General features: G+C 47.9%; 1 protein-coding gene across 7 annotated transcripts in view; it reads right to left on the reverse strand.

The window, feature by feature from the left end:
- SFXN5 (sideroflexin 5) overlaps positions 1–18,356 on the reverse strand; it is a 106,986-nt gene that overhangs the window by 45,114 nt on the left and 43,516 nt on the right. For 6 of the 7 annotated variants that reach the window (XM_039852554.1, XM_039852558.1, XM_039852560.1 and 3 more), the window contains exons 7-9: positions 8,804–8,857; positions 7,713–7,769; positions 6,277–6,342 (exon numbers count right to left, since the gene is read on the reverse strand). In XM_039852554.1, the coding sequence (XP_039708488.1) occupies positions 6,277–6,342; positions 7,713–7,769; positions 8,804–8,857 (177 nt within the window). The remainder of the gene's footprint in view (positions 1–6,276; positions 6,343–7,712; positions 7,770–8,803; positions 8,858–18,356) is intronic. The other variant, XM_039852556.1, reaches the window with a different exon arrangement.

The following is an 18,356-nucleotide window of genomic DNA, read 5'->3' on the forward strand; positions in this document are numbered from 1 at the left end:
CCTGCAGAGCTACCTGTCCCATCTCTTGGATATCTTGAATATCTTTCTCTGCTCCCTCCACTTAGCTTAAGCACCAGTCTCTTCTCCCTGGATGACTGCCCACCTTCTAACTCAGCTCCCGGCTTCCACTCTTGCCCTCCTCCACTCCACTCTACACGGCAGCCAGAGTGATCTCCTAACAAGGGATACCAACTTGCTTTAGCCTTTCGTTGGCTTCTCACTGCGCTTACAGACCCTCACAGCCTTGGGTGACCACCTGGCCTTGCTTGCAAGGCTCTAGCTACCTCACCACTGCCCTGGCTCCTCTGATTAAACAATTTTCTCTCTTTTACTCCAACCCCCATCCCCCAACCAGCCCCCCCCCTGAGGGGAGGCCTCCAGGCACTTTCTTGCTTTCCTTGACATATATCTTTTTGCTTAGGATCCCATACACATAGGCTCTCTAGAACCTGGAATATTCCTTCCATGTTGCTATCCATGGTCTCTAAAGTGCTCTCATTGTTTGCAACTGGCAAAATGTTGTAAATCAAAGTAATACATGTGTGTGGTTAAAAAACTGAACTTCACAGAACTGTTTTTACCTATGGCCTCTTTACCAAATATCTCTCCCAATAGGCTCTAAGCTCTGGGCTCAGGGGCTCTGTCTCTCTCATTCCTCACTGACTTCCTGGTGTCTGGTGAAATGAGGTGCTTAACAAATGTTTTTAGAATAAATCATGTGATTTCTGAAGCAGGAGGGGAAAAAAACAGAGCCACAAAGGAGACTGGCCTTGTGCAGTCACTGCTGTCCACTTTAGCAGACAGCTCCACCAGTGCCAGGTGCTACACACGCAGGTCTAAGGCTACCTGAGTGGATGCTCAGGGAGAAGGGCTTGGAAGGGGTGGCCCCAAGGGCCATGAAGGCTCCTGAGAAAAGGGATGCCCGATTGAGCCCCAAAGGACAAGTCGGAGGCAGCCAGGCTAGAAGGGAGGGAGGCAGGCTTCGGAAGCATGAACTATCATCTGATCATCTGCAGCCCTCTCTGTGGACTCTACTGGCACTTGCCATAAGGTGGGCAAAGGGCCCCTGGAGAACAATGGAGAAGGGGGCATGCCTGAAAGGAGGGATGGCATGAGGTCAAAATTTAGATCCACTCTGGGGTGGTGGTAATAACGTTACCAAATGGTCAGGAGTTTGTGTGGGTCCTGGAGGGCAAGGGATGGGGCAGGTCAAAAAAAAAAAATCTGCGGTACCAAAAATTCCCACCAGAGGGCACTAATTATAGAATAAACTCTTGGAAACTAAGTGTCCCATTACCCTCTAATCTTCCTGCAACCCTAGCCAGACTGACAGGAGCAAAGGGCTAAAGTGATGGGACACAGTCATGCACAGGCTAAAACTCCAGTCAGCTCCAGCTGCGAGTGAGTGGTTTGTTTGCTAGTGACCAGGCCTGACCTCTGAACCATAAACCACAGAGACCAGCTGGCCACCTGTAGGGAAACCAATTACATTAGACCCCTTCCATGTAGGAGAAGACAACAACTTGTCCTCTCCAGAAAACATACACAGCTGACATTCGTGTCAGATTAACCACTGCCAGCATCACCATCTGCAGTCTTCTGGAACACTTCAGATTCGTTACAAGGTCCATGCAATGGGCCCTCCAACCCAGAAACCACTCCTAGTGAAAGCAGCAAGACAATAGTCTGGTCCAGGATTCTCAGGCTTTTGGCCTCCTTCCTCCATTAGGCCCAGAGAAGACCAGCAGGGCCTGAGGTACACTCTGGACCACAAGGAACACCCTAAGGTACACTTTCAACCACAGAGAACACCCTGAGGTCCACCCCTGACCACAGAGAACATTTGAGGTACACTCTTGATCACAGAGAATACCCCAAAGTGCACCCTGAACCAGAGACTATCTGGGGTACACCCTGGACCACAGAGAACACTGAGGCATATCCTCGACCACAGAGAATACCTGACATAAACCCGGACCACAGAGCCAGCTGAGTGTGCCTTGCAGGAGTCAGAGCATACTGTGGACCAGGGACAAAGACATCTGCTGACCTGACTTTGGCCAGAAACCACAGGCCCAGGAACCAAGTATGAAGGTGAGTCAAGGGCCTAAAGAGCCTCTCAAACATTTTTTTCCAGACCCCACTGTTCTCGGGGTCCCTGGGGAGGGACTTGTCTGCCTGGGGGCCTGGTGACAGTTACTGAAGCCTGGAAGCTGAGAATACTGCCTGGCTTTTCTGCCTCTTTATGACACAGAGGGAGCAGGAAGAGAAAAGGGTCCTGTGTTAGCAGAACAATATGAGATTAAGCCTGGGTTTGAATCCCAGCTCTGTCACTGATTTCACCTCTATGCCTCAGTTTCCTCATCTGTAAAATGGAGATGAACACCTAAACAGTACCTGGCACTCCCTAAGCATTAGTCATTATGATTATTTGCCTGTCTGACTATCATGGGGACATGGAGAAAGTAATGGGAACTGGGAGGGGGAGGGGTTCTGCCTAGGGATCCCCTGGGACACTTCCATGTACTACGGTGTCTAATAGTAAAGGTTAACAGACATCACTGCATCCTAAACGGAAAGGACCGCCCCAGAGCCCAGACCCTTTGGGAATGAAAGTCAGTGTGGCCCTAAAAGGGAAAGTCCTCAGCTAGCTAAGACCTGGCTGAAGTGAAGGGTTTGAGGATGGATCAGGAATGAAGCGACTCTCATACTCCAGCTCTACCAACCAGCTCCAGAGTGGACTTTAGCCCTGAGCCTTCTTCCCTTCCCCAAGTCCACTCTCAACCCAGACCCTGAGTCCAGGAAGGTGGTCCATCTGCTGGGCCTGCTAACCGCCCACAACTTCTTCAGCCCACTTCTGCCCATACCACCTACAATGCCATGGGTCCCTGAACTCAGGCAGGGGTTCCTGGCATGGCTCCGTGACCGGCTCCTGCGACTCCCACTGCTTCATCGTCACCTCATCACTGTCACTCCATACAGAGCAGTGACACTCATTTTCTGAGAGCTTCTAGAATCTGTCATGTTCTCCTTCTCATCATGTGCTGTGCCCTCTATCTGAAACGCACACCTCTCTCTGGTCTGCCCTATAAGAGTCAGCCCTGTGTGAATTAGAGGCCCCTCTCTGGGTCCCACCACACCCAAGGTCACCTTCATTATAATTCTGGTTATAGCATAAAGTGTCCCAGCCTCCCCTCTCAGCATCTTGAAGGACACACCAGTCTGTGCATCTGCATCTCAGTGTCTGCAAAGTGCCTGGCACATATGCACCCTGAAGCGAATGAATGGGCCACCTTCGTGCAGCCTGCAGCCAGTGGGGGCTGACCACAGAAGTGTCCCACACCAACTCTCAAACTAAAACACAGCGAAGACTGATGGAGGCTTCCTTTGTTGAAAGACAGCAAACTGTTAGATCTCAAAAATAACTTAAGATGAAATTTCTTTTTTATTCTCGAGCAAGAAGCCAGACATTGCCAAATCTATTTAGGGGGTTCACCAAAAGGCTGCTAACCCCACACTCGTGGTCCTGCAACCAGTATGAAACTTCACTTTGGGGGTGTACAAACGGGAGAACCCTGATTCTGTGGGTTGCTGGCCAAGGTCATAGACTCTAGTGAGAGGGGAAAGGGCTCTGCAGGGTCCAGAGAGGAGGCTGGACTCCCTGGGCCTGGCCCGCACTCTAGCTCATCCTCAGTTCCTAGGATCTGCCCTTGGCCTGTCAGCCCCCCATCCATGCCGCCTTCTTGTAGGGACTCGTTTTAATTAATACTAGAGCTGGGCCAACTACTGGGGCCCTGACACTTGTTTGCAGGTCATCTCCTCCTAACAGCCTCACCCTGGGAGGGGATTTGTCACTAATTGAAGCAGAGATCAGTTAATGAGGCCGCGAGGCCTGGGGTTCCACAGAACAATGGAAAGGAAAATAAAATAAAGCCTCTTTCTTTGGAGGTTTTGTAATTTACACACACAAAAGAAAAGCAAGCAAGCTGCAGATTTTCCAAGTCAGAAACTCCACTCCATCTGCCGGAGTTAGACCCTCACTGTGTGAAGAAGCAGGCACAGGGACGCCGCCACCGCTGAGACTCAGGGATCAGAGAGGAGAGGGGCCTCCCGAGGCCAGCAATCAATCAGCAATCTAATTAACAAGTATTTATGGAGCAGTGCTCTGTGCCCCCCCTGTGGGGGAGAAGACACAGGGTCTGTCCCTGATTAATTTATAATCCAGTGGAACAATGAGAGGACAGGACACGGGTGTAACTTGAGTGAGTGCCGGGGAAGAACAGAAGTTTCTAGGATTCTCGGCAGGGGAAGAAGAGTGTGGGCTGGCATGGTCAGGAAAAGCCTCTTCAAGGGCTCTGCAGCTAGGTAGGGAGAAGGAAGGAGGGTGTCCCCAGCACTTGTCCTCTGGGGGGCCATGATAGCCCAGTGTAAGGTCCCCATTCCCTGCGGGTGAGATCCTGGCTCAGAGAGCCCTGGAGGACCCCAAGTCTCTAGTAACTCTGCTAGGCTTTGGGCCTCAGAATGCTCACCCCACATGTGGGCTAGCTTTGACCCTAGGAAGTGGCTGGGATCCATGACTGGGGGCCCTTTGGGTGAGATAGCAAGGACTGGGGATGCACAGAGCCCGGGGCCCTCGGAAGACACCATGTCCCTGTTATGGGGGCCCCTGGCCTGCAGAAGGAGGAAGTCCCCCCAGGACAGTGATCCCCTTCCCTTAAGCCCTTCCCAGTCAGAGCCACTCAATATTCTCCCCATATGGCTTCTCCTTCCAGCTCCCCCCACCCTTAAATCTCAAAGAAGGAAAGTGGGATTTTTCAAGCTGCTAAACTAGGCTGAGCCATCGGCTCTTCTTGTCATAAGCAAAGAGGAGGTGACGTCAGCAAGAAAGAGGTGACAGCCTTTTCCTCTCTCTCACAAGAGCCCCTGACCTTGGCCAGCAACCTCTCAGAATCAGGACTCCCCAGTGTGTAGGACCCCAAGCAAATGAAGTTTTGTGCTGGGTGGCGGGATCACAAGGGCGGGGTTAGCAGTCCCTCGGCCAGCCATCTAAACGGAGTTGGCGATGTCTGGCTTCTTGCTTGGGGTGAGACATAAGGATTCAGGGAAGGAGAACAATCTTGGGCATGAAATGGGGACACCCCCCCACCCAACAGCTATTTGGAGATGATCTTGTCTATGTGGGAGTGGAATAAAGGAGGCCATTGCAGAACAACCCTCAATCCCTACTTTAGAGGAAAGTGAAGTAAATGACAGTGTTGGTACAATGGTTTAGTACCTAGTTGTGAACAATTATATTTATTTTATGACATGGGAAAGATGAGGGAAGTGGGTTCTACAAAAAGATTATTACACGTGAATATTTTTTAATTTGAATTTTCTAATTTTTTCTCACTAATTGCATGTATTTATTGTATAATGAACAAAATAACAAAGTTGTGACATGACTTTCGCCCCTGGAGTCAGCTCTAGGAGACCACCCAGCCAGGACCTAGGGAGTACCAGATGGAGAAGCAAGCTTGGGCCCAAGGGTGGGACAAGTGTAGTCAAGGTCCTATCCTAGGAGCCTGAGCTTCTGCTCTGGCCCTGGCCCAGGCCCCTCACTGTGTCGCCTGTCCTTTGCCTTTATCTGGGATCCATCCTTACGCTCACATGGTCAGTCTACAAATCTCCCCTACTTAATTGCTGCTCTATTTTCAAAGTCCTGTGGGACTCACAACAAGCCTATTGCCCTTGCCTTGAGGAGCTTATAGGCCTCCAGGAGGGACTAGACATGTGACCACATGACCAAGGCTACTGAGAAGAGGCAACAGTGCCCCAGGAGCTCAAACAAAGAACAAGAGGAGCTGGCATTTGGGCCAACTTTGTGAGTTATTCTCGAGCCCCTAGCCTCCTGCTTCACTGCGTTACTGAGCATGATGACCAGCTCCTCTGAGAAGAGTGCCAGATAACCCTGGGGCCCTCTAGGACAGACATTCTGCCCTTGGCTGGAGTGGGCAACCCTTCACTTCACCCACAGGCACCATCTCACCTCCCCGCCTGCTCTCCGAAACCTGGAGCATCAGTTTATGCTCTCTCTATTGAAGAGTCATCAGGCTCTACTCTCTCCTCTGCCTAGAAAGCCTGCCCTGACAGCTCCCACAGAAACTTGTCTCCCTCGCCCCTTTCCTGGATCTGATCCTCAGACAAGGTCTGGCTCCAGATGCTGGGGGCGGGGTGGGGGCAGCCAAAGAGCAGCAGGACTGAGAGGAAGTGAGGGGAGTGGGGTGCAGTACTCACCGCGATGGAGACAGCACTGATGACGGCTCCTAGGTAGCCCTGGATGAACTTGGATGCAGGTGAAGGCTGGAAGACAGAGAATTTCAGGCCCACTGGGCACCCAAAGCCCTCACACTCCACACCTGCAAACAGCCCCAGACAGCAAGGGGTGCTCTTGTCCCCTAGCCTGGAGGCTTGAGAGAAAAGAGGTCCCTCTGGAAGCCAGAGCTATCTGGGCCGCCCTCAGCGCAGGTCAAAATATGGAAACAAAAGGCAGCAATGTCCAGAGGCCAAAGGGCCAAAGGTCTCACTACACTCTGCCCCATTCTAGAAAAGTCATTGGTAGACATTGCTGGCTGGAGGTAGAAAATAGCAAGGTCCAAATGGGTCATTTAGGGCTGGGACAAGCAGATTCAGTTTAGGAAGACTACAGGTTGCAAGTGGGCTGTTCGGCACCAGAGCACTTCCTAGGTAGAAATGGCAGTGTTGAGGCTGGCTAAAGCCTGGGGGCTCTCACAGGCCTCGTCAACCCAGACAGCGACTGTGCTTTCATGCCAATATGTGACAGTTGCTCAATATTTCTGTGGAAAAATGTATCCCAAGTTGCAATGTAGAAAATTAAGAAAGAGCTGAGGAACTTGCCTTCAACTATACTACAATGGCAATTTTGGAGATGTTTGGTTTAAGGTAAACAGGAGCCATCCAAGCAGAGATGTATGAGTGTGAAGCATCTGAGCAAGATGTGGACTGACGGTTTAGATGGGGGGAGGGGACATCCTCTGAGTATCAGGCCCTGAAGTTCCTACCCCCAGGCCAGCCACCAAGGTTAGAAAATGCCCAGACCCTCTCCTACCCAAACTGACAGCCCTTCCCCACAAGAAGACCTAGACTCCTCCTCCCCACCTCTTGCCTCTGGACCTCAGTATGAGAGAATTGACCAAAGGAGAGCAGGGGCCCAGCCCCTTGCTGGGCAACAGGAAGGTGACTGAGCCTCCATCGTAAGCTCGTCCCTGGAGTGCAGGGGACTGCGGAGGAGGTGCCAGTCCTCTCAGACCCTTTGACCCTCAAGAGCAACTCTTCAGCTCTGCAGCCAACAGGCCAGGGGCACCGAGTCAGCTTCCAGACAAGCTTGGAGAACGCTTTAGGGAAATTCAGTTCCCATGTGGCTAATGCTGTCCTGATCCAATATTGGCTATAAGAGCTGCCCACTGAGAATTCTGAAGCCAGTAGAGCTCATCTCTTTAGCCACCCCGACCACACTCTCATTTTACGGGCCTTCTTCACTTCGTGTGAATAGTCCTTCCCCAGCAGAGCCATTCCTGAAAGGTTGGAAGTTTAAATAATGTGCCTACAGGAGGGCAATGCTTAACCTGACGAGTGGCAGGTCACATTGTAGGGAGGATGAAGGTCACCCCTGGCCTGCCACCCACCACTGGGTGGTGGTCCACAGCGCTTACCTTGGTAGCATTTCGGTTTGCATAGTTGACACAAGCGTTGTGGCTCTGGTTCAGCCACTGAAAGGCAACGGGGGAGAGGAGAAGTCAGAGAAAGTGTGATTACCTCCCTACAAGCCAGGCCCAGGCCTAGGAGGCCACATCCCTCCAGAAAGACGTGGGTCACTAGCTCATAGTAGATCCATCTGTCCCACTAGTTAGCATGACCAACTATCCTGGTTTGCCTGAGACTGTGCCAGTTTTAGCACTGATTATCTCCAGTCCTCGGAAAGCCCTCAGTTTCTAGCAAACCAAGACACCGGTCCTGCTCGCCCCAGCAGTCCCTCCCGATCCAGACAATCACATCTTCCAGAATTATGGTGCTCACCGCTGCAAACAGACCCCTGCCTTTGCTGCCTCATCCTTATTACGTTACCTACTAGACAAGAGGTGGACATTTGGGCCCCTGGAATGACTGATAGCTCTGAACCTCTTTCAAAAATATCCCAGTGTTCTGCAGCACCCAGACATGGGTACAGCCAGAGTTCTCTTAAGGGAAGACTGATATTTTCTCCCAAAGACAGTCAGTTTTTCTTCCTTCCCCTCTTTCTCTGCACAGACACACACACACAGCTTCCACTGTTGTCAGAGAGCCACAGCCCAGACTCTCTCCAAGAGCAGAGAGCAGGGTCTGTGATGTTTTTTCACCCGCCTCATTACCTTGGAGTGGGGTGGATTTACCTTCCCCATAGATTTGGGTGAGGCTGATGTCAAAGAGGCTGTGGGCCTCGAGGTCACTGGCCATGGAACAAGCAGCCAAGAGGCAAAGTGGATGGCCGCCAACGAGCCATCAGGTGAGGGCACCAGCCCAGCTCCCATCACCTCCATGCAAAGATTAAAATGATACACAATGGCCTGAGACATGGGCTGCTGGAGACCTGCTCAGCAGGGCCCAAAGTCCTGGGGTTTCTCCCAGTAGCTTCTGGGATGGGGAGAGGTAGGAAGTGGAGTCACTTTCCCTAGAGGCTGGATGGAAGAGGAGACACTAGGGCAGGGAGTTTTAACTAGCACTTGGGCCCTCCCCCAGGAGCCCCTCTTTGCCTGGAGACTGTTACCTGCCAGAAGACAGTGGATGCCAGTGTCTGGTTGGGCAAGAGAAGACCGACCACCTATGAGAGAGAGAGAATGAAAGAGAGAGAGAGAAAGAGAGAGGAAGAAAGCTGAAGAAGGCAAAAGAAACATCCTACACTTTTGCAAAGAAAAATTACATAGTAAAAATTGCCAGAGCAAGCCAGATCCATATAAACCGATGTGGATGATGTGTACTTACAAACTGCTGCCCACAGGAAGACAGTGTACCATGAAAAAACCCAGCTGCAGAATTATATTACAGTATAATCCCATTTTTGTAACGAAAAAATCCCATCTTATATATAACCACATACACATACACATACATATATACATACATATCTCCAAGCATGAAAAAATCCATAGCACAGCATATAGATATCTTACATTCTTCTTGAATATTTCTGTATTCTTTTTAACAGTGGCCATGTATTATATCCATAATTGGTGGGCAGTGGAATAATAAAAACAAAAAAGCAAACCAAAGGAAGGCCTTCACTTCCACTCAGCTAATCTGGCTCCTTCACACTCCAGCCATCCAGTAGGATTTTTGTGGGGGTTAAATGAAAATCATTTCAAGGGCCTTCAGTGCTTTACAAATACAAGTTGGGGGGAATTTATATCTGTTATCTCTGAACCGTCATGAAGCAAAACCTACACCATGTTTAAGCTATTGAACGTAACATAGATGTCTAATAAAAACTTGTTGAATGAGTGAATGAATGAATGAATGAGCAAATATACCCATATGGCTAAGTATGGTTACACAGGTGTGAGTCCATTATTCCCAAAGCCCAAATATCACCTAAGACCTAGACTCACTGACTTTTGTTTTTTGGGTTAAGTCAAGATTGTCTAATCTTGGTACTGGCCAAACCCCAGACTTCAGGGATCCATGTGTGTCTCCCAAGTTTACCTTTTGAGTGCTTGTGTGCAAACTAACATCTACAAAGTACTGCTGCATATGGAAAAATGTGCACAACCATCCACATATTGACTTATTTATTATTCCTGTAGATAAAATGGCTCTTTGGCAAGAATTTCTGTAAGGAACAAGTATAAACATTCAATTCTATGCAGTAAATCAAATTCTAGACATCCTCAGCAGCATTAGTAAATCATGTTTTAAACATTAAAATGTTTTAAAACAGAGAACACATACACACATTTATATTTATTGGCCCATATCAGTTTGAATCAAATTATATAATGTAAAGCCATTGCATAGCTCCAGTGAGGACTTATCTTATATTTTTCTCCCCAAAATGAGATTCCCAACTCGATTTTTCTTTGCTAGGACAGCTCAGGGAACTGGAGTGGGCATCAGGAGACCCTGGGTCTTAGCCTCAGCTCAGTCCCTGTGTGATTCCTAGAAAACAGTCCCCTTTAAGGCTCTAGCTGTCTTACTTATAGAGTGAAAGGGTTGACCTTGGAGGTCCTATCTCGGTTTAAATTCTATTCTCGGGTTCCAAGTATACCTGTGAAGTCAACAGAGATAGCCCCATTATCTGTGAAGGGAATTCCCCATGCCAGCCCAGATGAGAAGTACCATAGGGAACCCAGGGCTTCCCTTAGGTGGTCTCTGGTCGGGAGCCAGATCACAGAGAGGAAGCTGAACCTAGAGAGGCCTGCAGCTGGGAACAGCGTGAGCCAGCATGTGCGTGCACGTGCGCACACACGGGCGCGCGCATACATGTGCACTTGTGCATGTCTGCCTGCCTCCCAAAGCCTGAGGAAATGAAAGTCGTTCTCCACTGCTGGGAACGTATTTGTCCCCCTCATCCGTTGGTTTGTTATGAATGACATTGTATTCTCCTCCTCAAGCCCATTATACCCCCAAACTACGCTTGGGCCACCAGGAGTGTCATAAGATGCAGCACAATGGAACTGTGTTGGGTCACCAGGAGTGCATAAGATGCAGCAAGGGTCCCCTTATGAATCCTTTTGGGGTCAGAAAGTGTACTTTAGAGCATCTGGTTTGCAACAGTCTTGCAGACACTGGGCATTTAACTGTGTCTCTATTTGCAGTGACTGTCAAGGTCAAGCCAGATCTCCATGGCTCATATCTGCCGAGTGTACACATCCTCATGGTATGCATTTTGTGTCCAAACTTCACTCCTGACTTCATCTTATCTTCCCTTCCCTAAACTTTCTTTTGTCTCATTTTCATCTTCAATTGTTTACTCTTTTTTTTTATTTGTTTTACCTTGTGTCATGCCTCTTTTTATGCGATATCAAATCTTTTCCAGAAGGAACCCCAGCCCTAAATTAAACTGGTAGCCAGGCTATGTACCACACACACACACACACGCACACACATGCACAGACAACTTGTAACCAGTGAGTTTTTCACCTTGTTTGTCAACCCTGACCAGCCTCCTGTCCCAACCTCCTGCCCTAACACAGGCCTGATGTCCATGTGGGCACCTCTGACTCCTCATGCTTTCCTAAAGAGATGGATTGATTGACTGATTTTGCTAAGTATTTTCCTATGTCACTTACCATGATCCTTAATATAATGCCGGGACTCAAACTAAATAGAGATTACTTTCTGTATTTTGCAAAAGAAAAACTGAGGTTTAGAGAAATTCAGTGATCTGCCCAAGGCTTCATAGCAAACTAGAGAAAGAGTCGGGTCTCCTGATTCCTGGTTTGGGGGCCCTGACTCTCTGATTTTAGGGGCTTTTTCTCCAGGTCATCCTCCTGAGCACAAAGAGAGAGACGCCATGCCTATTTTCGAGCATCTTCTATGCACCAAGTTCCATGCTGCTCCTAGCGGAGGATACCAGAGAAGAGAAATATAGAATACCTAACCACAATAAACGTAAAGACCAAAAAGGAAAATGTATGAGAGTGTCTTTTATAACACCTGGGCATGAAAATGACAAGATGGTTTAATCAGGTACTTGGGTGTGTGTAAAGTTGATAAATTCTAACATCCAAACAGGAGTTCAGGTAGGGAGAGGTTCGTGAGCTCTGGCTATCTGCTGAAAGAGGAGGTAAGAGGGTACCGACGTGTGCGTGTGTGTGTGCATGTGTGTACACATGTATGCTAGCTCACAGGACCAAGAACCGATGAGACTGGCCTCACTGAAGGAGGAGGTTTAGAAAACCAGCAGACTGGAGTCTGGGGAGGGTCCAAACGGGCCTGAGGGAGCCATTTGAGGCTAAGCAAAGGGAATAGGGATCCCACCTACAGTCAGGCTGGTGGGGCCAGGAGCACACGATGCCAGCCCCATTCCCTATTAGGCAACACGCAGCACCATCTGCACAATCCCAGGAGCAAGAGCAGATATTTTATAACTTCCTTTTTTCTTTTTAAGTCTAAATTAAAAATAAATGTTCCTTCAGTTCTCAGATGTATATCTCTGGTGCAACCTGCCCACATTCCCTCACGCTGCCCTTTCCAGAACGTGGCAGGGGAAAGGAGGAAAGAGATGGATAGAGAGAGGGAGCCAGTCCACCCAGCTTCAATGCCAGTGGATTGCACCTCTTCCAAGAGGGAAATGCTTCAGGCGTGGCCGCACAGACGGGTGGAGAGAGCCCAGAATGCGGCTGATACTGGGAAAAGTGGAAGGAGAGCCAACAGCCAGAATTTCCAGCCCAGCCTCCACCCTATCTTGCTGCAGGACTTTGGCCAAATCGCACATCCTATCTTTGCTACCATTTATAGTTCGTAACGTGCCTGGGGTCCCCTCCACAGCTCCCGCCCCCTGGCAGCTGTCCTCTTTGCACATCTGTCTATTTTTGCCGTTCCCCTTCCCTTCGGGTGGCTGGCTATGGGCCCTGGTGATCGCAGGAAGAGCTGGACACAAATCCTAATTTTAGTATTTATCGAAGAGGTGACCCTGTGCAAGTTACTTAAGCTCTTTGTGTCTGTTTTTTCATCTGTTAAGTGGGGATGATCCTGGTACCTCTCTGGATGGTCATGGGAGTGAGGCACGGGAGGGTCTGGCACGGCGTCTGGCATGCGGCAAGAGCTCACTAGGTGTTAGTGCGACTCCTCTCCACTTATTTCATTCTCTTCTGGTTCGTGCTGGTCTCTCCTTTCTCTGAACTCCACAGTCTGCATGAAACAGTTGAGAATCATCTCGCCCATCTTGTCTTGGAACACAAGCCTTATCCCTCAAAGGATCGTGAGCTCCTGAAGGTAGAATCAGGGCTTTCCTTTCTGATATCCCCTAAAGCACTCAGCACAAAAATGAACTCAGACGACATGCTGGAAACACTGCCAACTCATTAAGAACATTAAATAATTATTGGCCAGGGAAAAGATCTGTGACTGATTGCGACAATGACAACCACCAGCCATCTCTTCCTTGTTCCTTTCATTAAAGTCTGAACCGCATGAGGTGCTGGCCTTTGGAGAGGGAGGGCAGACTGAGTTTGGTCCCAGTTCTTCACTCCTCCCTGCATCCATACCCTTGACATGGGAGGAGTGTATTTCCCTGCTCTCGGTGTTGCTTGGCCATATGACTTGCTTTGGCCAATGGCATAAGTGGGAGGAAGTGGCAGTGTGCCAGTTCTAAGCCCAGGCCTCAACAGCCTTATGTGCTGCTGTTTACCCTCTGGTGCTTCTAATGTGACCGTGAGGAGACATGCCTTGACTAGCGTCCTGGTCCAAGGAGGATGAGAGGAATGAGGAGCAGAGTCCAGCCTGGGTCAGCTGACTCCAATTTGATCCTAAATCTGCAGTGAGAAGCAGAACTGCCTCAGTCAAGAGCAGCCTAGATCAGCCAAACACCAGGCAACAGCAGATCCCTAAAAATAAATGGATATGGTTGCCACTGAAATTTTGTAGATGTTTGCTACACAGCACTATAGTAGCAATAGCTGATTAATACAGATTACCACATATGAAGAGTGAATATGCTGTACTTCCTGGTTCAAAGTTCTGTACCATTATAATGCACCTTGAATTATGTCTTCACTGGTGATGTTGGTTCCTGAGCAGCCTAGATTATCTACCCACTTCACCTAGTAACCATTAGCCCATTTCTGGGGCCACCCTGGCAGGACCAAGATGAACAGCAGTTTGTGCTTGAGCCGGGTCTCAGGACAGAATGGGAATGGAGCCAATGCCACCCACATGACAACTGGCTAGCAAGAAAAACCACATCTTCCCTTCAGGCCTCCCCCTTCAGTGTTCTAATCTCTGCAGAGACATGAGGTCTCAATCTGGGAGAGAGGTGCCACCAAACATTCCAATCTGCTTGGCCAGAAGGGGGACATGAACAGTTAAACACAAGGACAGGGGACCAAGGCCATTGGTAACAATTTTGGGTACTGTGATATCAGGACTCAGAAAGAAAGAAAGAGAAAAACCCTCCAGCCCGTTGGCCACTGTCCATACAAAACTAACTTAAGTGATAGGAGAAAGAAGATTTTTTTTTTTTTGAAGAGTAGAAAATCTGGAGAGGAAACAGGGTATGTCGAAACAACTGGGTGGTGAAACTTAAGTCAAGGGAAGACTACAGGGTACGGAATTATCTTGCTTGTCAAGATAATGGCAGAAATAACTGTCCCTCTCACCCTCCACCCCATCTCTACTTGTCTAATCCCTCCTCATCCTCCAGCTTTCACTTCCTCCAGGAAGCCTTCCCTGACCCTCTGGATGAAGTTAGGTCGCCTATCCTGTGTTCCCCCAGCACCCTCCCTGCCTTCTTTGCAGTGTTCATCTCATAGTATCTGCTTAAAGTGTATATTCCTCAAGAGCTTCCAGAAGATTCCGAGGGGTGAGCCCACACGACGTTCGCTTCTCACATACCTAGGAGTCCTCACTGGTAAAGCGATGGTCCTTTGGAACCATTCCCCTTCCTCCCACACTGACTCTCTCAATTCTAAATGTTCCTCTTCATTTTTCAAAGACCTGCCACAGCCTGGTACTCAACAATTTGCCTGCTTTTCCTTCTACTTTGTCTCCATCTTCTGATTTATGTAGCTAATGATCTGAAAAGTAACACTTCAGTGTATTGGGGGTGCTGCTATTTAAAGGATCCCAACCAGTTAAAGAAAATATCCTTTGTCAAATGAATGCTTGTCCCTGACTGGTCAAATCCAGCTTAACTGAGCAACACTTCTTATATGGTATAAACTAGGCCAAAATGGCTGGTGTTGTTACAATGGAAGAAAATTGGAACTGGGATTTAAATGTGTGAATAAGCAGAGTCTGAGAAGAAGAGGGTTGGAAGATGTCAGAAAGGCCCAGTGACAGTCAAACCCTCATGTAAAGTGAACACTTTGTGATCCACCCCTCCTCCCCCAGAGATGTAGTGACCTGCACAGGCTCCTTCTGAGAAATGTGGTTTCTAAGTCCACGTGATCATCTGTGGTGTAAAACGAGAGGGCTCAGAGTACAGAGTCCAAGGTCCGAATGTTCCAAGATGGAAATCTGGTTTGGACATAACCTAAGGTCAATGGACTCTCTGGCCAAATATGCAGTCTGCCCTCCTCAATCCCCCAGCTGGATATGGGGGATGCGGGCCTTGACTTTTGAGAGTTCCAGAATGATGTGAGGCTGGGGGTGAGAGGGAGAGGAAGGCAGCAGGGCTGAGGAGGGAGGCACAGATGACCTGGGAGAACCTCAGGCCCACGAGAGAAACCCAGTTCCTGGCATCTGAGACACACTGTGGTATCCAAGGGTGCAGGACACAGGCTGGCAGGTGGGAAAATGCAGAGAGGACAGGATGGGGCCAGAACACTAGCCCTGCCTTTCCCAGCTGCACATGCATGGAAAGGACAGTGCCGCACACCTCTTAGTGGAAACCAGGGAATAAAGCTGCCAATTATAAGCAGCAGCCTTGGTGCACTGGCTTAGCCACTGTGCTTATGTATAAATTGGGATCTCTTTGCCACACATCGAAGGGGGAAAAGTTCCCATCTTCAAATGTTAAGCTTAAAATAAGACACTACACGGGTGCCAGTGGATCTGTGAAATGTGCTGACTAAACTGGCACCAGCCTCTGGGAGAAAACTAGCTCGTTTCTCCTGAGCTCTGGGCGGGTGAGCACGGTGGGGGTGGGGTTTCTCTCAGGCAAGACGGGAACCGTGTGAGGTCGGCCAGGGATGCTCACCTGGGCAGGAGGCAGTTTGGATGTTGCTTCTAGAAGCATCTCAGTCGAGTCACCTGCCAGCCTTACTCCTTCCCTTCATCATTCAGGAACCCAGTTCCTAGCACATTCGCTGGCACCCTTATTTCTATTTTGGTAAGCATTTAGTGGCTTCTGTGTGTGTATATTTCTTACCCCCTCTATCGCACCAGGGGCTTCCCTAAGGTGCGGACTGGAACCTTCGCTCCCCTTCAGACCAGGCAATAGGTCTGAAGGAGCTGACTTGGCCAGTGGGGGCCAGGCCTTGGGTGGAAGTGTCAGAACAGCCACAGTGCTCCTTCCACTAAGGTGAGGCAGTGGCCCAGGGAGGGAGTGAGACCAATGAGTCCTCATGTTGCTTACTCAAGTCAAAGTGCCAAGATGGAAGGCTATGGGTTCTCCATGTCCAATGGCTCCTCTAGGACCTGGTCTCTGGGCCAGCTGTTCTCAGTCAGTCCTGGGATGTGAATATTTGGGGCTAGGAAGTGGGCTAGGTGAGCATTGTTATTTTGGCTCTGGCTGCCGCTGAGGGCTGCTGGGAGACATGCTGTCATTCACCTCAACTAAGTGTTCATACAGGGTCTCAGAGGCAGGGGCATCCTATTCTAATACCCTACACATTGATTCACAGAGGGATGTTCACTCCAGGCTGGTCTTGACATGAAATACACAGCACCTGCTTCAGCAGTGAAGCCCTGAACAGCATGGGAGTGGATCAACACCCAAGTTCCCAGGATGCCTACAAGGCTGTAGTAACTCTGAAATGACTGACCTGTTCTGGGTAGGAAAAGAGAGTGGAAAAGTATGAGGTGTCCTCAATTAACATCTTGTGAACTAGAGACAGTGCTAACACCCCTTGGGTTAGCTAGTTCATCCCAGATGACTGCAGCCATTAATTTTGTAAGGGTCCAGTTGGCCTCTTGTGGGAAAATGAACCCCAAATTCATCTTCTCTGGTTTGGCAAGGAGATGATACTGCCAAATGATACATCATTTTTTTCTAAGTGTTGATGAAATATTTATACATGTTATTATAGCAGATTCTTGTCTGCCTACCTGTTAACCATTTTCCCCTGCTTTCTCACTAACAGAATCCCTATAATTAGGGATTGACTGTATATCCAGCTAAATTCTACATGAAATGTAAACAGAACTGTTGTGTGAGACTTCGAAGAAGGCTCCTTAAAGGGAATTGACTCATTTGGGAGGTACATCCTTTTACTACTTCCTCTTTCTCTTCCCTGTAATGTGGATGTGATGGCTGGAACTCCAATAGCCCTGTTGTGCTATGAGGTAATTTTGTTGGTAGAAGCCAGTACTGAAAATGGTGTAGAAAAATGGAAGTCTGGGTTCCTGACAGCATTATGGAGATCTATCTATGTCTAAACACCTTTGCCATGAGAGAGAAATAAATTATTTTGTTTAGGTGACCATTATTTTTGTTTAGGTGACCATTATTTTTAACAATCATATACAATGGTACGAAGAAAACCACATCTCGAATGGCAGAATTGTAGAGTTCCCCCTCTCTGAAACTAAGATAAACTAGAAAATAATTTTAAAAGAATACATTTTAAAAACCCAACCACTTGGGATTTAAAATGTGTTCTTCTGACTATCTGATTCGAGAGTGTTCAAAACTATAATTTCAAACTTATTTAGAAAAGGAAGTCATAGATTTCTATATATGAAAAATATATTTGGCAGAGCTAGGTATTAGGTATACTCAAAAGAAAATTCACAGCCCTAAACACTTTTATTAGTGCTTATGAGAAGGAAAAAATGAGAAAAAAAATTAAGCATTCAAGGCAAAAAGAATATTATGAAAATAAAAACGAATAAAATGAAAATGAAAACAGAAGAATTGATAAATACATCCAAGAGCTGATTCCTAGACAAAACTCTTTCAAATCCAATTATTTTAATAAAGAAGATGGAGATGAAAGGTGGGGACATGGTTCAAAATCAAACCGAGGATAGGTTATTTTATTTAAAAACATCAATATTCAAAACTTTTTTTTACAGAAAAAGACACAAGAGAATAAAGGGAAAAGAGTTGGGAGAAGAGATTTACAATATATATAATTCAAAGGATTAGTATCCAAAATATATAAAGAACTCTTACAAACCAATTAGGGAAATAACAGCCAACAGAAGAATGGACAAAGGATATGAAAAGGTTATTCACAGTAGAGGGAATATAAATGGCCAATAAATATATAAAAAGAAGCACAATCTTTTTTGTGTGTGTTCAAGAAAATTAAAACCAAATAAGATGCTACCTTTCTTCCATCAGACTGGCAAAAAACACTAACAATATAAATACTGGTGTTACAAAGGGGTGGTGAAATCTAGCCTCTCTGAAGGGAAATTCGATAATTATCAAAAACTTAAATGTGCATGGCCGTTTACACAGCAAATTCACTTTCTAGAATGGGCTCAAAAGAAAT

Source organism: Pteropus medius, unplaced genomic scaffold (genome assembly GCF_902729225.1).
Source record: "Pteropus medius unplaced genomic scaffold, Ma_sr-lr_union100, whole genome shotgun sequence".
In the NCBI taxonomy this organism is placed as follows: Eukaryota; Metazoa; Chordata; class Mammalia; order Chiroptera; family Pteropodidae; genus Pteropus; species Pteropus medius.